Consider the following 20,599-nt stretch of genomic DNA (forward strand, 5'->3'; position numbering starts at 1 on the left):
GAAAGGATGAGACAGAAGCAGATTACAGTATGGCTAAATTTTTACTAAACCTGGATAAAGAATATGGGGAGACAGAAGGGGAGAGTACTTGTCCTGCCTGAAGGATGAAGCCTGTGTCTAAAAATCTGCTATATTATTGTCAAAGCAAGAGCTGCTTGATGCCTTTGCTCATGTGCTCTGGTTGATTTTTTCTCTTTCTTTTTTCAAAGCTTAGAAATAATGGTTCAATCCAAATGACTTTTCTAGCAACTTGCCTACCATCTTCATATAACTTGAGAGACTGCTTTGCTGATATCCTGTACTTTGCTGACTCTGAATGTGTAGTTTAAATCAATTGCTTTAATCATATGATAAAGAAGGAATCTGATATAATCTAAAAGCAAAGGACAAGCAGTTCTTCTGTTAAGATAGGTTTAAGTTGTAAGTTTTTTGGCTGGAGATAATCACTGTTTTTTTAAAAAAAAGCTCTGAAAACCTGGTCATCTCTTTTCTTGATAGCATAGTTTGAATCACTTTTCCTGGAATGGAAAATAAATTGAAATAAATTGAATAAATTGCTTGAAACCTTTTTTTTTATTTTTTTTTTAAGTTTGTGCTTTCTGTATTTTCCAATAGCGATGCTATGAGAGGGCTATTCAGTACAGTCTAGTGGAACCAGCTCTTTAAAATCCACTATTCCAAGCTCTGTTCCATATCTCCATTATCCTCTTTTTGGGAACCTCATGATCTGTATTCAGCATTCCTTATTTTCCTCCATCAGAAATCTCTGCCCTGAGATCCATTGCCCAAAATAAGTGTGCTATTAAGCTGACAGCATGTCACTGATGCCATGTTTTTTCATAACTATAAATGTGCCTCATCAGCCATCACATTCTTCCTGTAAGATTCTTATCCTCAGATTAAAGTGGCACAAGTCTAGGGTACACACAGCACTAATATAAATTTTAAGACTTACCTACAGCAGAATTTCTTGTCTTTCAGTATTAGCAGTGCAGTAAGGTACCATATTCTCTACATTTTTTTCATCCCATTCCTGCATCAGTGCACTATAAATTAGCATACAAATTATTTTATCAGTGCTTCTTGTTTTCCAAAGGGGGGGGACTGTTTACCTTCCCATATTGTCTCAGTAAAGTTAAACTGCAGGTGGAGAGGAGGTAGGACTTCAGCCATTGGATTGTTTAAGAGGTGACATATGTTTAGTGCTCTATATTTCTCATGAGGTCTTAAGCTGACGCCAATGAGAATTCTTAAAACTAACTATAGGCACTTAACTCTGTATGATTTAAAGCTCTGTAGTAGCACAGCAAATAGATTACAGTGGAAATATTAGACAAATATTAAAAACTACTGTTGTTTTGAATAAGGTAAATGTGGAGAATTGACCACACCTGCTTGCCACACAGATGTTGTGCCAAGGACAGGCTCAGAGAGCTGGTATCAGGAACTTGCAGCAGAGTGACACATTTGAGATTAATGTCTCACAAATTGCTAAAATAAACTAGCAAGGCTGTACAGTACTGTGCTTTGAGTGTGGCATAAACTTCATGCTTTTTAGGATATGATAAGTTATCATAATCAGTTAGTAATCAGCTCACTTCAAAACAGTGTGACCGAAATGAAGAGTTTACCTTGCATTCTGAAAATGAGAGGTGTGAAGGCTATAAAACATTAGTTCTGGTTTTTGCCCCCCCTTGGTGGTTGGTTTTTGAGGGTAGCATGCACAGCTGTTATCTAAAGAAGCAGTCTTTCTGGGTACATGTCGTCTTTGAAAATCAGATTCCTTTTTTCTCCAAGTTCTCCTTTGCTGATGGTTGAGGAGGCCATTGCAGGGTTTGGGTTTAATTCACTGGCATTAACAAAACAGCATATTTAAAATTTTTATCGTTCTTCTTAATGATAGAAAAATGGATGCAGTACCTGAGGCCCACTGAAACCGATAAAGGTCCCTGACTGGGTTTTGTGTGTGTCCCAGCTAAAGACCTTCAGCCACTACCACACAGGTTTATCTGCAAATTTCAGAATACCTTGTAGCTATTCTACAGGGGTGCTAGGTTGCAGAAAAAAATATTTACTTTCTTTCTTCCTTATTTTAGTATATTTGTTTTCCCTCATTCTCTGCCACATAACTAAGGAAATGGCTAAGTAATCTCTCACGTTGGATTATGGTTTAGATTTCTTATCAGCATCCATTGTGTAAGTATAGTCTGACTCATGGGAGAACAACTGTTATCAAATGTATGTTTCCTTGAAAGTTTTGGTAAAAGATAATAATTTATAAGGTTTTCCTACATTATAAGCCATGTTTTGCTCCTGCCACACTATCCAGAATGGACAGAGATAATAGTTGGTAGGGCTTAACTGATTTCCCTGTTTAATGTTTTCAGTTCTTTATTTAATTTTTTATAACTATAAACTGTGTTAGGTGGAAGAAATAGCACAAATCTGCAGAGATTTATATCTTGTTAATGTATTAAAGTTGCATCTATCTACATGGGAAGGATATATGGGTGCAGTGATACAACAGAAAAATTAACCCTTACAACTGTTGCAGAGCTGCCTAGAAACTGGATCTATATGAGACTGTTTTCTGGCAAGTTAGAACTTGGGCAAGAACTTGGGCACCTAATAATTTAAAATATTACTTCTCAAAATCTGGATCCATTAAGTTTCATCTTATCGTGCAACTAAAGAAATTTCCTGAGTACCCCAGAGGTCTTCTACCCTTCAGAAACAGAATTACCTGTGTCTCAATGGTGCTGAGTTGCCTGGTGTCCATGCTATTCCCAAGCTGCAATGGGATTCAGAAGGAAAAAAAAGTATTTTATGTGTTGGGTACTGTCTAATCCATGTCTTATACCCTCAATACCATCATCTACCTTTTCTGGACTACAGAGGGAAATAGTTTCCACTGGTGGGGTGAGAGGTTTTGTAAAATGACTAACCTGCATTCAAAGCTTTGCTTCGTATCAGGTAGAGGAAGGACTCAAAGATAGATTATTTATAACATAAGTTTGTGAATATTAATTGATAATTTCTTAAAAAGGACATTCAGTTTGTCCTCAGTTTGCTATTTGGGGGGGGTTTTTTGAGAGGGAGGACAAACCATGCTGAGTAATGTCCTTTTAACTGCAAGGTGAGGTTTACAGTTGTGAATGGAAGGGGATTTAAGTAACTAAGCTACTTCTAAAAGGGATCCCTCACATATCTCGTCCTTTGGAATCTTCTCTTAGCTAGGTCAGCTAGTTGATATTAAACATCTTTTTAATTGCTGAAAACAGAGCCTAAAGATGTCAGCTTGCAGCTGTCAGTACTGCTGGGTAGAAAGGCACTATAGTTAGGGATCATGATGAAACCTTAATAGTTCTAGTAAAATACAAATGATAAGTAGAGAACATCCTATCCTTAACAGGCCACAGTATAAACTGACAAAACAGAGAAAAGCTGTAAAGCAGAGGTATTTCTATCTTACAGGTGAGGGACTGATGTGTTGACTTGCTGATTTATGAAACAAACTTCATCTAGGATCAAACATCCTTCAATAGACGACATCAGAACCAGAAGGAAGTTACTCACAAGATCACAATATTTATTCCTGGGAAACCAGAGGAACAGAAACTCTGGTTTCTTTTTTCCCTGAAAATGTTGCCCGTTGGAGAATTTTGTGCACATATACAGGTTTTTCCGAGATCCATCTCTGGCCAAGAAAGGATCAATGGTACTCTGCATGCAAGAGAGACCAAAAGGTCATGGAAACACTGAGCATAACACACAGCTAGAAAATGATATTAAGGTAAGGTAAGTAAATCATACACAGAAATGGGAAGCAAAGTTTAGAATTCTGAGTTCCAGATCAGACTATCTGGGAGGTATCATGCTTCCTTAATTCACAGGAGTACCTTTCCTTTCACAAAAACCACTGGTAGTCATATGACATTTTTGCTTTTGTAAAACAAGAAACAATTTTTACAATATGACCTGGAATCACAGAAAGTTACTTTACGTTCTTATAGATTTTGTTTGTGTCTACAAATCCGGAGTTATCTGTTAGTTCTAGATTGTATTTTCTACAACTTTGGCTTTCTATTGTTAGAAAAGAATAAGAAATTGCTCAGACCTTAAAACTGCTCTCAGTATTTGCATCACAAATGTGTGAGTGAAACTAAAAAAACACATTTGTGCCCTCAACATTGAGTCTCCACTTCAGTGGTGTCATTCAACAAACATGACACCATATAAAGGGGACTTGTGTGAACTGCACTTTCATTTCACTTTGAAGCAGAAGGGTAAGTTGAATTTCCTCTTCATAAATCACAAGGAATTTCAGCTAGAAGGCAAACCCATTTCTTTTTATTTCTGTGGTCATACTTACATTTTAAAATTAAATTTTCCTTTATTAGTCATTTTTTACTGTGCTTATACTAGCAATTTTAGTAGATGAGGACACGCCTGAAGGCCACTAGATAGTAATGACTGATGAAGGTCATTAAAAGTGGATTAAAACTGAAGAGCTGGGTTTTTTTCCATTTTGCTTTATAATTGATCAAGACTTTGACTCTGCATCATAATCCAATTATGAGCTGGATGCAGTAGTCCATTCAAATGTAATTCCCTGAATGATGATCATCAGGCAAAGGGTACATGTTGTAATTGCATTTGCTTATCTCAGGGATGTAAGTATTCCTAGCCACCTAAGGTAGGTTTAATAATCTGCTCTAAGTCATTGGCCAGCATTTTCAGAGGTGTCTGCTAGCCTTCAGTATAGTAAAGGGTGAACAGCTCAAGACACTTCAGATTCAACAGACAGAACTCAACAGCACTTTTAATACTGCTCGTGTGTTCCCACTCTTTAAAGTGGAAATTCTTGACCATGAGGACTAGATACTGCTATTAATTAAACAGATACTATATGCTACAAATTTATGACATAATTGAATATTCTTATGTTCAAGGGTATGTCCTACTGAATTGACTTTGATAAGATATTCCTCTAGAAAAACAAGTTAGTGTTGATGCAGATTAAGAATAATCTCAAAACTCTTCTATGACAGAATCAATCTGGAAGATATAAACAATACTTCTCTTTTCAAAAAGTTCAGCCCATTTGACAAATGGTAATAAACTGATATATTGATTCTGCTTGGCATATATACTTTGGAACAAATATCTTGTTATTACTGATGAACCCAGATTTTAAAATCTTGCAGCATTCAAGCCAACCAAAGTTTTATTTTCAGTTTTGAGTGGTGCTGGATTTAGAACATATTATGATTGTCAATTCTGATTTTCTTTTTAAGGATGGAAGTTTTTGAGAGAGAGCAGTACAGAATCCTGTCTAATCCATGCCAGTAGAAAAGTGAAGTATGGGTGTTGAGTTACATATTTTGTATGAGAATCAACCCAACAGGATCACCTATTAGAAATGGATACCAATTCTGGTCTCTTGAACCTTGCTTTACATCTCTTATTATTTTAACTGAATGATGTCAATAACTGGGTATCTCCATGCCACAGTAACTTACAGTCCTTCAATTCAGGTTTCATAACTGCACAGCATACCCACTTGCTATTTTGTAAACCATGATGTTTATAAATTGAGTGCTTTTTAGTCATGATATCTCAGCACTAGGATTATAACCCTGATTAATGTTATATCTGAAAGGATAAAATAAGATGAATAGGCCTATTGCCAACCAGCAAAAATGCATTTTCCACAAGAATAACTCTGACATTTTCAAGCTTGTGGAATTTTGTTCAAAACAAGATAGGAATGTCAATTGAGCTATAAAATTTTGCCCATGTGTAAAACACTATCAGCCTGTTTATGTCAAACAAATGTGCTTAAATAGTACTGTGGTTAAAGAGATTGCTAACTAGCTCCAAAACATTGCAATAACCACTGTAACAGATTGTGCCTTTCAGGTTGGTATCATAAAATCATTGAGTGATTATAGTCCTTAACAGCCAACTAATGGCTTAAGTGTGATCAGTTACATCCAAGCCCATCATTTCTTGAGGATTAATCCAACAAATAGTCAGTGATAGCAAAAGGGATAATTTATCTGCACTGCTTCCAAATGTGTGACTATCATTCTGTAATGAGCGTGTCAAGCTGAATCAGACTAAAAAGAGTTTCATGTATGAGCTACACAATGATAGAAAATAAATCTGGGCAATCTCTTACACCTGAACTATAGACCGTATTTAAACAAGGAAATAATGTAAATTTCCAGAATTTTCAATTATATAAGCCAATGCCAACGATTTCTTACAAAACCACTGCCTGACAAATGTGTGGGTTTTCTTACAGCTGGCCTGAGCAATCATGTTGTCTTACTCATCCTACGTACTCACAGCAGTAGCTGCTTTGATAGTGACTTGCCACGCACTGAGTAAATTTCCAGAAATTTCTGGGCTACCTGATATCCCTGGAAAAGATGTTCTGAAAGGACTGCCACGTGTACCGGGTAAGGAAACTTCCCTTTTTTGCACCAGATCCTTGTCATGAAGGCAGCATGACACAGAAGGACACGTGCTCTCAAGGAAGCAGCTGTGTTAAGCAGAGGAAGGAAAACTGAATGGAGGAAACAGGCAGTTTAATTTTTTTTCTCCCAAAAGACAGGCCTCCACTCTCATCTGGGAGAAGAGGGGAAGTGAACAGGTTATAAATACTTTGATATAAATATTATATATATAAATATGTCTTTACAGTGCTTTTTCCATTGACTTTCCAAAGGAAATTGCTTCTTTCACAGAAGTCATCTTTCTTTTTTGCGTTTTTTAAGTACAAAGGCAATGTTATCCAATATTCAAAAGTAGGCCTGTTAGGAACACACTTTGCACTGTGTAATTTTCCTTCTACATAGAAATGCGTTCTCCAAGACTGTTGACAAGGCTAAAGCACTATCAAAATTATTCATAAACTCTCTCTATTAGGTCAAATATGGGGTTTTTTTTAATGGACTGTGAAGTACAGTAAGTGCTGCAAAATTGCAACTTGGAGATGCAGCAGTATTTTGTGGTTCTACTTGGCTATTTGTTTCAGTTCTGAATAATTGGAACACGATCATGGGAGCACATTTGTGACTTTATTCTACATGTAGGACCTTTATTACCCATGGAAATGGGTATGAAAAAGGAATCTACCTTTACAGTGCTTTACAGTACTGCTAAAGTACCCCTTTAGCAAGCACTGCTGGATGGACTCTATTTCACACTATCCATGCAGAAACTTTCATCTACTAGTGTTCATGCTTTCATAAAAATAAGATCCCACCATAAAAACACAGAGCATCCATCCTGCACATGAAAAGAAAATGGTATGGTGCCATAGGAACTGTTCCCTCCCCAAAATCTCCCTTGTGCTTGTTCACCACTATTTAGTAGAATGAAACAAATTTGTTTTTGCAAAGCCAGTTTCACAGATTCAAACAAAATTCTTCAACCTCGAAAAATTCTGTTGCTTCTGTGCAGAGGGGAATTAGTAGCATTTAGAGGATTGGAGGTTTTTGTTAATTTGCTTCAATATAGATAACAACAACATGAAAAAATTAATGGGAAAATATTTATTTTAAACTTGATGGTGTAAAAAAAGTACTGTTACATGCTAGTTCTGGAAATGTATTAGTTTTATCAAGGGAATTGTTCCTATCAGCAGAGCCTAATTTTGCTTGATTGTATAACTTTTATTTTTATCTGTATAGGTCTACCTGGTTCTCTGGACACTGGATGCCACAATCTTTTAGTAAATTTGGAACACCGACTTTTCCAACTTGAAGCCGGTAATTCTTCCCCTTGTTACTTTTTCAGCTCACGAACAGTTCTAAGCACAACAGGCAAAGTTAATTATAGACTCATGACTTGTAGGAAAGAAATTTCATTTGAAAATGGTACTGAGTCCCAAAACTCCATTTTCTCATCCAAAGCTCAGGAGATCAAGACCCTGTTTCCCTGGAGTAGCAGATTTCTTTTACCAACAGTAACACACATTTATTAAAATTTGATTTATTTGAAAAAAATATTCCAACTGATGTTGCACTTTCCACACAGAGTCATGGGAACTCCTCAGTTTTGTACCCCATATTTTTATCTATCAGCAACCAGATTGTTGAGGGTGGTAAATTGTTTCTTATTGAGAAAGAATTCACAAAAAATTATCACTTCTCTGTTTCTCTTGCTCAAATTTGAAGTAAACTGATCCTCTTTAGAAAGCACACTCAATACAACGGGGCTCATAGAATATGTAGCAAATGTGAGTGGGGCATCCTTGTCTTGGAGACAAGGACAGATGGTCACAAGGAGCATAACAATATACTTAGGGAAAAACTAGTGGATGGGTAAAATTTAAGATCTTTTTTTCTCTTAATCCTTTACTCTCACTTTTGCCTACTCTTACCACTTTTAATTTTCTCTTCATGTCTTGATTTTTCTTTTTTTTTGCTTTTTCTTCAATAGGCCATAGAAAATTTAAAAAGCTAAGTAGGTTTTTTCTTTTCATGTTTCAGCACTTGCTTTGAATGGGAAAATAAGAGAAGTAGGAGAGAAAGTGTTTGCTACCAATGGAAAGAAAGCTGATTTTGCATCTGCACTACGATCCTGTGAAGAGGCTGGAGGAACTCTTGCAACTCCCATGAATGAGGAGGAGAATAAAGCTATTATGGACATTGTGAAACAGTATAAGCAATATGCTTACTTGGGCATTAAAGAGTGGGAGACTTCAGGCCAGTTTACATATATAACTGGCATGCCTCTGAGTTATACCAAATGGCACCAATATGAGCCTAATGGCAAAGGGAAAGAAAAATGTGTAGAGATGTACAAGGATGGGAGCTGGAATGACAAAAAGTGCAACCTGTATCGTCTCACAGTCTGTGAATTTTAAAGAATAGACTTTCAGCCACTTCAGAGTGTGGAGACAATGAAATATGCTGTATCTTAGGTTTATAAAATTTCTGCAAATTTTCTGTATCTTAAAATCTAAAATGAATCATATTTAGGTAATTTTTTATCCTTAAGAAAATGCTAAATGTGGTAGGTGATTAACATAATTAAAATGTCCTTAATCTGATGTGTTTCTCTCTTTTGGAGGGTTGGGAATACTTCAGAATTCATTTTTCATTACAGACTGTCTCTGTGCCTTTGTGAAGATTAGAGGAAAATTACAAGGTCTGACCTGGGATATTGGAGAAATCTGAAGTTAAAATTGCCCATAGCTTCATAGTGGAAGAGTTTCCAAGTACTTAATGGTTTCTGCCTTAAAAGAGATGCCCAGAGTTGACTTCACTGGAGCAATTATGGTCTCAGGTTTTTTTGTACCTCACTTTCAATTATAGAGCTTGTGTGATATTTAAGCACACACTAGCTCATTCAGCATCCACATTTAATTTATGCTTTATGAAAATGTTAACAGTACCAGTTACAATTAATTATCTTAGTTTCAGAAGCTACTCTCTATAAAACACTAAGCTAAATATTGCATTAGATCCAAGTAGACAGAGGTATGTGTATAAAATGCTAAAGATTGCATTTTGTTGCTAAAGCAGCACATTCCCTCAGAAAACTATCTTTTACAAAATATTTATCTTTTACAAAATATTTTCACTGCTTGCTCAGCTTGGGTAGCTGGTGAGCAGGGGCAGCTCAGTAGAGTACCACGAGTAGCAAATTCTCACATACTTACCTTGCCATGAGGGGTCCTGGGCCAACCCATTATCATTTTCATACTACCTGAGGGGAGTAGAGTTAAAAATACATTTATAAATACTTCATATCCTGCTCCTTCTCCACATTTGGCCTCTGTGCAGGAAGGCCCAAGGAAGCTGAAAAAGTACACCCAGTACCATGTTAGATAGATTTCAAAGTGTGAACATGCCTTACAAAGTAGCTTGCTTTGAGACTTATGAGCATGATACCATTTTAGCCAAAAGTTTCAAATGGGAAGGGAATAGGTTATGCCATGATGAAAATTCTGACTCTCAGGGTACACTGAGAAAAAGGAAGGCTAATTTTTAATTTTCCTGGGCTTAGCTCTGACCAGCTGCACTCAAGCTTCTGGAAAGAGCAGAAGGTCTACTTAAAACTGCCACTTAATTTTTATTTATTAGTATTTAAGTAAGTAAATGTTGCTAGCAATTTTTGAGTCTTTTACTCATGTAGATTCTTTGTTAAAGCAAGGTGATTACCTGTCACAAAAAAGCATCATGTTAGAGAAAGGGACCCCCACCCAAGGAAAAAAGAACACTACCAACATGATCTTTTACTATCAGAAGCAAATAAGCATATTCATTTACATAGATCTCCAACTAGTTGTGGAGTATTCTATTCCTTTGCTTAATGAGTGCTTTATTTCTACCACATTGGTGTTTTCAAGCTGACTATAGAAATCTCTTGTTAAAATCCTTAATGTGTAAAATCTTAAAAATGGCCTAACACAATATATCATCTATATGTGAACAGATTTAGACTTCAAAACACTTGGGGGGGGGGGGTTATCCAGTTAAGAAAAAAAAGATTTTTTTTTTTTTCAGTCAAAAGCTAGTATTTATTACATCAATAAGAAAAGCATCTAGGCTAGCTCTGAGATTCCAGTTTCTTTCCATTTTAGCCATTACTACTGAGAAAAGGAAAAAACCAAATCAAGAACATATATGCTACTAAAAAATAAAAACACCTCAGATGTGGTGTTTTTCTTTATGAACTGCTAGGCAGCAGTTCCCCCTTTATGATTCACACTTGATCTGTAGCATTTTGGGCAATTAAATGAAACAGCTCAGTTATTTTCATAAAATATCCCCATATAACATTGTACTCAGCTCTTCTCCTGCTGCACTCTGGCCTTCCCCTTCTACCACTCTGAAGCACCTCCTTGTTCTGTGCCCAAAGTCTTGACTACACCTCATACATAAAACTGAAGATATCAAAGGGACTTCTGCCAGTTCCCTGCCTTCTTCATAAAAAATGATGTTCATGTTCTTTTGCATGGACTTTTATCTCCTAACTTTCATGAACTTCAGAGAAAAAAAAAAAAAGTCCAGTGTCAACCACCACATGTGGAAGAAATAAAATTCCCTAATAAAAGCAATAGTCTACAGACAAGCCTGGGATGTGTTTATATCTCATGGGGTTCATACATGGCAATTAAAATCCTCGTGTAGGTAGATACTCAGTAGAATGTTGCTTATTCTTTGTAGTTCCACAGAGGAAAATTATCCAGAAATGGTTATTTTTTCCTTTTAGATAGCTTTTTTTTGTGTTTGTGTATAACCCTATCAATTTATACCCTAAAATGCTGTTTAAAACACCAGAATTTTTGTCTATTTTTTGTGAAAGATCTGAATCTTCCGTTTACGTATTAATGGATTTTTTTTAATGGATGGAGAGGTTGGGCACAAGAAGAAACAGAATAAATTGTTTCTGTGTTCTGTTACGGTAGTATATATAATTTTGATAAAATCTTCTTTTAGAAGTGCAAAGAGCAACAATAATCCCTGATATATAATGATCAGACCAGGAAAAATCCAAGTTAGTCTTTTTTTCTTAGTTTATAATAATTTGCTACACAAATGCAAAGTAAAAGTAAGATGTTTAAATCAGAAAATAAGTTACTCATTGGCTATAGAGGCCAATTTTAAGAATTAAGATCTTAGTATAAGTAAAAGGATGGCAAAAATTCAGCCCCTCTTGAAGCAAATGGATTGTGTCTCACATAAGATGAATTGAATACAGTTGTTATTACAGTATATTTAACAGTGAGGCCATGGCCATAAAAAATATGGATATTTATTTCAGAGAGAATTCTCTCTGGTCCAGAGTTATATCTTCTTTTATAATGGTATAATTTATTTAGTTGTTTTAGCTTAGGAATACTATTAGCAATAGCTCACACCAGCTCCCATCAATCCCTACCATATGTGAAGAAATTAACCTTCAATTACAGCAAATGAGAATTTTTCTGTGACTTCCTGATTTTTTTAGAAATTTGATTTAAAAAACCCTCAAAAACAAGCAAGCCCCATGGTTCTTGAGAAAATTGAGTTCATATTCAGCCTTATGTGAACATAACTGACAGGATTGTGACACAGACTGGCAGAGCTACTTTATCTTGTATAAATTGTGGGCTGTGCCTCTTGCAGTTTTTTTTAGGCCAAGTTTAAAGAATAATTGCACTACTGTTCTGTTCTTTTCCAGAAAAAAAAGAACTTATGTGGTGGAAAAACACCAGTGCTTGCTGCTGCAATATCCTAGTAGTGCCACAACCACAAGAAAGGGTAAAGTTTCATCTGTGTTTTCCATTTATTTGCAGCTTTTCTTCAGAAGAACAATAAGTGCAAGTAGGAGAAGAAATATTTGCCACCAGGAAATTTGTTGGCTGGTTTTGAAACCACTCTGAGAAGTGGCAGAAAGACTAATGGCCTTATTACCATGCCTATGAACCAGAGGAAAACAATGTTCTTGGGAGTATTGTGTAATGGTACAAGAGACATATTTGTCTGGACCTCAGAGTATCTGATTGCAAGTGATAAGTGATTACCAGAAGTTGAAACACATTGTTATAAAATCATATTAACCTCCAGTTATACAAACATACCTGATTTTAAAGCACAATAGATACAGGATACCTGGAAATTATAGTAGCACCTTAAGAAATGATAAGGGGACTTGAAGTGCCTGTTAGGAAACTCGGGTTTGGCAGAATTTGGCTCGAGGGTGATAATTCAGGTGTGATGCCAGGTGAAACCTGGAATGAAAGTTTCACTCATCTCTGCCCTTTTGCTCAGGAGGTGAACAGTACTGGAAGGCAAGGGAAGTTTAACCCTTGAGGAGCCTGTGGCAGTGGTAATTATGGTAGTAAAGACTTGAGTGAATTTATCCTTCTGCAGATAAAGGAGGACAACAACAAAATATATGGAATAATAGTTTCATCTGGTTCATAACCATGAGGTTTTGGTTTCTTTCCCAGTAGAATGCTATTTTGCCATCAACAACTGTTGAAGAGATGAGATACTGTCTTGCTGTCTATTTGCTATAAAGACAAAACTTGATTTCTTTCTGTGTTTTTCAGCTGAGCTGCACTGAGTGACGTATCAGAGACATCTAGTGACCACTTGGATCTTTCATACATAACTTAAGTCAATGGAGCAAGATGACAGCAGCATTTATGTGCACTGATCACAGCGTCTCCAGCTAAAATGAGGACTTTCTGCTCTAAAATGCTGCTTACAATTTTAAAAACAACAAAACCAAAACAAAAACCCCATGTTGAAGTTTGCCATGCCAGGTGTCCATATCTTGCTGAATTATTTGCTTCCTGTTTTTAATGCTTAGCAAAATTAGCCTCAGCTGTCCTCTGAGAAGGGGAGACACCAGGTCTTACATGCTCTGTGCTCTTCCTGATATTTCCAGACAGAAGGGAGCTGCTGGGGGCAGTCTGGTGCTGATTTGGAAAAGAAAATGAAATGCAGAAAACACAGGACAAGACAGGGTGGAAACAACAGCAGAACAGCACAGATATTAATGTAAACAGAAAATATGGATGGGGTTGGGGCATGTAAATACAAACAGAAAATAAGGGAAGAATTTTTGAAGTTATCTGAGGTGTGACTAACACTACGGAGCAAAAGAACTAACTTTTAGGAAGCTAAATATACAAAGGAAAGGCTAACAAACAGATTTACTGGAAGGAACACACAGCCACTTTCATCAACTGAAATTCAACTTCAGAGTCTGTATTTCTTGAACCAGCTGAGAAAGCAGCATTGACCAATGTTTGCTAAGGACAACGTTTGTCCTTAGCATGTTTTGCACGTAACCTGCCTACATTGTGCAACACAACCTACTCCCAGAATATCCTTCCTTTGCTTCACTAGCACTGAAATCATAAAACCCTTTAAGATAGATGTGGAAACACAGAAGAAAAGTTGCTTCTCTACTCAGAAATTTTTTGTTCTTTATCAGATCTGTGTCCTTGAATCTTCCTGGGCTTCTGTGATATGTGGCTCAGAGCAAGATCAGAAAATAGTTTACAAGTTATGATAGTTGTATAAAATATTCTATTAGAAAATCATAAACAAGCATAGCAGAAATACAGGTATATTTAAGTATCTATTTTAGCTTGCTCCATGTTATTAATATGCTGATGAAAATCCAGAGAAGGAGAGTTTATAATTTATCAAAACTACAGTAGTTTTTCTCAGGAGTCTATCACAAGAAAAATTCTGTCTCCCTCCAGGTTTCCCAGGCCATGAGTCAGCATGGGAAACCCACTAATGCAGGCCAAACCTCATCCTCTTCTCACATTTACCTAATCTGTGGTTTCTTCCAGGTGCAGTTGAAATGCTAAACTTGTTCTCACCACGGATGCAAAGGCCAAGGTTCTGCCAGTGACTTTGCTCATTTAGAACCCAGGTAATGGCTTGTCTCATGTTCTCTCTTTGGCTTTGGTGGGGTTTTTTCAAAAAAAAACAATTAGAAAACCTCTGCCAGAAGGTTATTAAAAGCATTACATCGAGCACTCAAAAGCTAAGAAACTTGAAATTTAACAAGAAACTTTAAACAAAGGTTACGCATGCAAATTTAAAACAGCCCTCTTCTGTCGAGATACATACAACTGAGTACTGCTTATTTATTTTTCACAGGACTGGTGCCTTTTCTAGGGCACTCAATAAACAATGCTGCAGGAACTAGTCAGGCATCTGTGGGCACACCACCAAGGACAAAGGACTCTACATCTGTTGTTGAAGTAAGTATGAACGTGCAGGGCACAGAGCAGAGTGCCTGTGGAGGTGATCCAGTAGCATCTCAGACCAATATGGATACTGCTCACATTCCCCCTCTAGTCTCAAAGCATTTTATTCCTCAACTGTCTTGGCTGTTAGCCTTGCTGCAACATCAGGATGCTGGCCTGACACCACAAGGATGATGCAACCACATCTTACTTGTCTGAACTGGAGCACAGCCTCAAACAGCTTTCCTGAAAGTCCCCATTAAATAGAACCAACTCTCAGCTGGGAATAACTTTAAAATGCTTGGCAAGGCACCAGTGATGTTCCTCATCTTGAGGCCTCTGTACTCACAAGACTGCTGTAGAGCAGCTTTTTCCTTCACTGAAAGGTCATTGTTCTGTTGGAGAAAACTGTTATTTACAATCTATAAACTTCCCCTGGAGTATTCTGTAAGATATTTAAGTATGTGCTTCTGTAGCTGTCTCCTTTATGCCTTGGTCTGTAATGAGAATGATGATTCATGTTTCATTCCAGGTGAATTTGTTTTGGCTTATCTTCAGTGACATTTCCAATTTAACATTTACACAGCCATTCTGTGGAAACACCAGGTATTTCAAATATGTATTGAGAAATTGCTTTGTTCTGCTTTAGGTTTGGTGTTTTAAAACGTGTGAAAGTGTTTCTACAAATTAAAAAAGTACCTTCAAGTATTTTGCTCACATTTTAAGTATGTTTACCTCTTGAAGAAAATCATATGCAAATTCATATCAGATGACATGTTCTTTGTATTTCCTGTAAGTAAGAAGATGAATCTCAAGTTACATGCCCTATAAATTAGACCATTTATTAAGCCTTTCTTAATTCGTATTGGAGCTGCTAGGTAAGTTGAACATCTTTTAATAAGTTTTTGCTTAAATTTTGTTGAATCTATTAAACTATTACAAAATTCTCCATTTCTGATTTGTGTCTCAACATTTTTATTATCACTTTCACCTATTTTTATAGACCATGTCACCTGCTGTGAAGATATATTAAAAATGGATGCTGCAACGGAAGAATGAGCTTTAAAAATTGTTTTGCTCTTAAACCAATTGATAAAGACAGCTTGACCCAGTTTGTCCTAAACCAACTTTCTCTTGCTAAAGCAACCATGTGTCTGTTGCTCTCCTGTAAAATTAAAATTGAAACTATAGCTTTTTCCATGGGGCAAAATGGCATATAATGATATCTGTTGTACAAAGAAGAGCTCTGAAAGGGATGTTTTGGGGTTTTGCTCTGTGGACTTTTGTAGAGTAGCAGACTGTCTTTTGGAAAAATATTTTAATGATTTGAAATAAGCTAATTTTGTAACTACATTAATGGCATTCATATCACTGTAAGCAAAGCTTAACATACAGAAAACTTCACACCCAGACAGCAAAATTCTGAAACATTTCCCCCCTTTTTTTTTTTTTTTAATACAGGACTCTACACTGGAGAGACAACCAGCCTGTTTTACCTTTGGCTTTAAATGATGCTGTCTCCACAGCTGTTCCACAAAATCTTAGGAGTAACTTTTTTCCTGCTCCCATTATGTGCCCAAGGTACACCTGCAGGATTTCTTTCATATATTTTCAAGCATTTGACTGGAGGTGGAACAGATGAAGAACTAAGTACGTAAAGTTACCATCTCTATTTTTATCTGCTCTGTTCCATTTTTATGCTTGGTAAACTCAGTGCTATCTTGCATAATCTGATGTGGGTTCTACTTGAGAGAAAATAATCAGATCTTTATTAATTCTTTGTATGAAGTAAGATGTCTAAATCTCTCCTATTGAATGATGCAGTGGTTCAATCCACAAAGAAAAGGTTATAATTTTCCATAGCAGAAGGAACTTGCTGCAAAGTGCTTAGGCTGGAGCTGCAAGAAAGTGCTTGAACAGCTTAAAGAATTCTATCAAGGATTCAGTCCCTAGACACAGTTAAAAATCAGCTAAACCTACGGCACAAATGCCAGTGTTTTGAGTGGAGTGGCTCAATCACTTAGAGGGAAGACTAACTCAGTTTACCAATTCCAGTTTTCCATAAACAGGTAATTTCTAGGAATGTATCCCCTATCCTTACAAAGATCAATGTACAAAGATATCCCCTATTTAAAACACAGCAGTAAACTAAACTATGTCAAACATTTTAAAAGTTCACATTCATTTTCCGTGATTAACCCGTGCTTTTATCTTGAAAGCCAAGACTCAAACTATAACACAAAGCATATAATAGCTGCTTTTGTTCATAGCTTCCAAACCGGTGGCTGATGGTGAAATGGGAGACATTAATCATCAATTGGAACGTCGGATTTCCAGACTGGAAGGAGGTATTTTATCTGCCTTTACTTTCTGCTGTAACTTGATTAGTGGGGATAGACAGGATGAGCAAAAATGGCTTCTTAGGAAAAAGGCAGTATTTTCTCCAGTTTTGTTGCATTCTATTTATATCCTGTTTATATCATGCATGATAACTCTCAAATGGGGGGGTGGGGGATTAGATTTTCATAGTTAGTGGGGGATGCCTGGGTACCAGTTCTGAAGTAGGAGTGCAAGCAAGTCAGAAATGAAACAGATTAAAACCCCTGCCTATGCTGAACTGCTCCATGGGCACCTCATTCTCCCAATAGACAAATAAACCTGAAAACATACCAAAACAGTCACAATTAGATCACATCTAAGATCCTACTCACTCAAGCACATAACACCAAATGTCAAGGACATCTGTATACTGCAAACCATCTCAGTCTTAGAGAGAGTCTCAAAGTCATATACTTCTTCCAAATGTAGAATTCCTCACTTCCTTCCCTCCTTCTCCAACCTGTTTTGTGCTTCTCCTGTTTCACTGACTATGTATTTATGTGCTTCTTCCCTTTTTCCCTTCTCCTCATTTTCAGATTTCTTCTGGCTTTTGGGAGTTAAATTTTTTCCTTCCTTTTTTTTAGCTTTGATTTCAAGTTCACCTTTCCTTTATCTTTTCCTGAGTTTAATCTAAAGTTATGGAGGAAAATAGCAGGAGTTAAAATTGGCAGTGAAGTCACCACAAAACAATGCACAGCAGTTTAACAGCTTTCACCTCATCTTGCAGTCCTCCGCTTGGAAAAGATGATAACGGAGTCTGGAGGAAAAATATTTGCTATCAGTGGGGAAAGGGCTGATTTCAATACTACGCTGCAAAAATGCAAAGAAGCTGGAGGGTCTATTGCTGCTCCGAGGAACCCGGGCGAGAACGATGCCATTCGGTACTTTGTGAAAACTTTTAATACCTACGCCTACCTAGGGCTAAAGGAATCTCTTATTCCAGGCAAATTCCAGTTTTTGAATGGTACAAAGCTGAGCTATACTAACTGGCATTTAAATGAACCTTCTGGCAAAGGGGAGGAGGGATGTGTGGAGATGTACACTGATGGCACTTGGAATGACAAAAGGTGCAACCAGAATCGCCTTATTGTCTGCCAGTTTTAGTGCTTCCCTTGCTGCTCTCTGGCAGGCTTTCTGGAATATGCTTCTCTCTTGGTTGTCTCTTCATTTGTAGCTAGTGAACTCAGACAATGCAGCATGAAAAAATAAAATTCACTCTTTCCCAGCCTGATTTATCTTTTAAACAAATGCCAGCTATAAAGAGGAAATTGTTTATAACAAAACCAGTGACCGTTTTGCCTGTTTTGTTATTCATTGCCCACTGAGTCTCTTAATACTACTGCCTATGGGTTTCTGCTGCTGTTAGACTGCTAATTTATTACAAGACCAAAAAGTAGATTTCTTGGGCACATACCTAAAGTGACTTGCAGCCATAAGATCTTCCAGCACCCCTTGACCCATAAGCCTCAAAGTCATGTGTATTTTGATCCCTTTCTGTAAGTTTCCCTTACCAAAACTACCTGTACAGACACTCCTGCTACCACTATTGTTGCTCAACCTGTTTCCTTGGCCACTCTCACCCACAATAGGTCCCTTGAAGGAAGACATGAGCACTGCTGAGAGGGTGACACAGAGCCATGAGCACACAGGGGACTCACCCACCTTACATTTCCCACGGGAAACTTTGGAGTCAGCAGGTCTTTAGCTTTCATATACCTCAAAAATGGTGGCCAGAAGCCACCAGTCCTGAGCCCCTCCAGCAACTCCTAATCCCTTTCTGACTCAAAGGAGTGAACCCAAGGTTCCATGCCACATGGGATGTGTGTGGAAGAAAACACACAGGAGCTAACGGGAGTTACCATGTGGTTTAGGTCAGTAGAGCCATGACAAAGCCAATTTTTTTAAGCTAGATTATACCAAGATTCAGGGACAACTAATTTTGGGCACCACAGTGCTGTTTGTCAGGCCCTCACTGAGATGCCCACAGGGCTAAGCTTGGTGGATACCTACCCTGCTGAAGCAGCCAATACTCCACACTCCTTGCAGAAGCTGCTCAGAGCCTGCACTTTCCAGCTCAGGCTAAAGGCTCTGCATAAGCTCCATGACATGGCACAAAGGCGGGTTGAGTGTCTGGACATGTCTCCATACACATAAATCCAAGTGCCTGGCCATCAGTCACACTCACTCGCACTGTGTTAGTTCCAGCTTGGTCATGGACAGCTGAGCAAGGAAACATTGCCCTCTGTGTGACAGGGAGACAGAACAGTCAAAGTATGAAGGTAACTGGGGAGGGAAGGCGTGCTCACAGCTGGTGTGAACCCAGGGGCCAGCAAAGGGGTTGCTTGAGCCTCGTAGCTCTGCACATCACTGTAATTCCAGAGCAGCAACTTGCCATGCACAACATTCCTGCACTGGCTTAAATTCAATTACTAAATTATTTTGAGCACAAGGTCTCTCCACCTGCTCTGTGACAAGGCATGGCTCTTCCTGGCCACAATTCAGCCCTGTGTTTGATGTCAGGGCCTGCAAATCATTCTTGCTGTTATTCTCTGCAAGCTAAGCAATTTATCTTACAGGTATTTACTTAGGATGATTAATGCAACAGGGCTAACTTCAAACCAAGACACCTTTCTGCTTGAACAGTTTGGTGCCTGCAGGTGGTCTACCTCCACAGGTTACTTAATTATTCACTCCAGCAGTATTCAAATCCTTCATCACAATGCATACTAAATAGGACCATGTTTCCAAGAGCTGTAAAGTTATCTCAACACATGCAAAGATAAAACTTACGTGAGCAAAGTCCTCAGTTTATCCATGCATGTGTTTAGTATGTAAGGAGATCTGCAAGATGTTAACTAATGCCTTGTTTCTGGACAACATAGCCAAAATATAAACTACTGAACCCCATATCATCTGAGGTGTAGGTATGCTGCTGTATTAATCCAGCTGAAAGGTACATAGAGGGGAAGCGAGGACTCAGGAGTCCACAGGCACTGTGGCACTTTCTAACTCTATTCTCACTCACGAATGTTTTACAGCTCACCAGTACCTGCCTGCACCCACCAGCTCACCTGTCCACGTCCTCAGCCTTGCGTGACTCCTGTTGTGAAACCAGCTCTGCCATGAGCACAAGGAAACAGGATCGTGAGCATCGCCTCGTATAGTAGTTTTCCACTCATATTCCAGTGAAGCTTAGGAAGTTTACAATGATTAACATCATCCTGAGAATGAATTTGGACACACACCCCACCACCACCAAACATTTAAAGCCAAGGTAAGTTTTTTTTATTTTATCCTTCTTATCTCCAGAGAGTTACAGAGTTATCTCAAAATTAGAGATATGTGCAGGTGTCTGAAAAAGTGGCCGCCTTCAGTGTTAGTCTAAGGAATATGTGTCACAGAAGAAATGTTCCATCACCACGCCATCTTTGGCCATTTCCCCATGGGCTCCCAGGGAAGAGGGTAAAGGACTTTGTGTGTTACTGCACAGCTACAGAT

At 37.8% G+C, this 20,599-nt stretch overlaps 2 protein-coding genes and 2 long non-coding RNA genes across 7 annotated transcripts; 2 read left to right on the forward strand and 2 right to left on the reverse strand.

Annotated features, from left to right (window-relative positions):
* Positions 1-996: 996 nt before the first annotated feature.
* LOC127477125 (uncharacterized) lies at positions 997-3,672 on the reverse strand. Its single transcript, XR_007906858.1, has 3 exons — positions 3,577-3,672; positions 2,744-2,791; positions 997-1,046 (listed from the first exon to the last, which is right to left on the reverse strand). It is a non-coding gene; the product is annotated as an uncharacterized LOC127477125 (long non-coding RNA).
* On the forward strand, positions 2,833-15,086 carry LOC127477102 (pulmonary surfactant-associated protein A-like). 3 transcript variants are annotated; one of them, XM_051801013.1, is made up of 4 exons: positions 2,833-3,793; positions 6,311-6,467; positions 7,704-7,781; positions 8,505-15,086. In XM_051801013.1, exons 2-4 carry the CDS (start codon positions 6,326-6,328, stop codon positions 8,879-8,881), a joined length of 597 nt encoding a protein of 198 aa, XP_051656973.1. In that variant the 5' UTR covers positions 2,833-3,793; positions 6,311-6,325; the 3' UTR covers positions 8,882-15,086. The 3 variants fall into 3 exon arrangements, 2 of the variants coding, with proteins under 2 accessions (XP_051656973.1, XP_051656972.1); XR_007906840.1 differs by lacking the exon at positions 2,833-3,793 and having other exon boundaries at positions 6,070-6,467; positions 8,505-14,403; positions 14,634-15,086; XM_051801012.1 differs by lacking the exon at positions 2,833-3,793 and having other exon boundaries at positions 6,070-6,467.
* Positions 15,087-15,421: 335 nt separating this feature from the next.
* On the reverse strand, positions 15,422-20,261 carry LOC127477113 (uncharacterized). The gene is made up of 4 exons (XR_007906844.1): positions 20,173-20,261; positions 19,112-19,343; positions 16,219-16,345; positions 15,422-15,512 (listed from the first exon to the last, which is right to left on the reverse strand). It is a non-coding gene; the product is annotated as an uncharacterized LOC127477113 (long non-coding RNA).
* On the forward strand, positions 15,487-19,101 carry LOC127477100 (pulmonary surfactant-associated protein A-like). Of its 2 annotated transcripts, XM_051801010.1 has the most exons (4): positions 15,487-15,600; positions 16,184-16,372; positions 16,993-17,070; positions 17,829-19,100. In XM_051801010.1, the coding sequence occupies exons 2-4, from the start codon at positions 16,231-16,233 to the stop codon at positions 18,203-18,205; spliced, it is 597 nt and encodes a 198-aa protein (XP_051656970.1). In that variant the 5' UTR covers positions 15,487-15,600; positions 16,184-16,230; the 3' UTR covers positions 18,206-19,100. The 2 variants fall into 2 exon arrangements, with proteins under 2 accessions (XP_051656970.1, XP_051656971.1); XM_051801011.1 differs by lacking the exon at positions 15,487-15,600 and having other exon boundaries at positions 15,622-16,303; positions 17,829-19,101.
* Positions 20,262-20,599: the final 338 nt, after the last annotated feature.

This window comes from Manacus candei, unplaced genomic scaffold (genome assembly GCF_025592945.1).
Source record: "Manacus candei isolate 608988 ecotype Guabito, Panama unplaced genomic scaffold, ASM2559294v1 h1tg000050l, whole genome shotgun sequence".
NCBI classification, from domain to species: Eukaryota; Metazoa; Chordata; class Aves; order Passeriformes; family Pipridae; genus Manacus; species Manacus candei.

Bases quoted from the DNA above. Each gene is read 5' to 3' on its own strand.
- LOC127477100 (XM_051801010.1), top strand. From the start codon at position 16,231: ATGATGCTGTCTCCACAGCTGTTCCACAAAATCTTAGGAGTAACTTTT. The intron at 16,373-16,992 runs GTACGTAAAGTT...TTTTGTTCATAG, and splicing joins TGGAACAGATGAAGAACTAA to CTTCCAAACCGGTGGCTGAT. The intron at 17,071-17,828 runs GTATTTTATCTG...CTCATCTTGCAG, and splicing joins GATTTCCAGACTGGAAGGAG to TCCTCCGCTTGGAAAAGATG.
- LOC127477102 (XM_051801013.1), top strand. From the start codon at position 6,326: ATGTTGTCTTACTCATCCTACGTACTCACAGCAGTAGCTGCTTTGATA. The intron at 6,468-7,703 runs GTAAGGAAACTT...TTATCTGTATAG, and splicing joins AGGACTGCCACGTGTACCGG to GTCTACCTGGTTCTCTGGAC. The intron at 7,782-8,504 runs GTAATTCTTCCC...TTCATGTTTCAG, and splicing joins ACTTTTCCAACTTGAAGCCG to CACTTGCTTTGAATGGGAAA.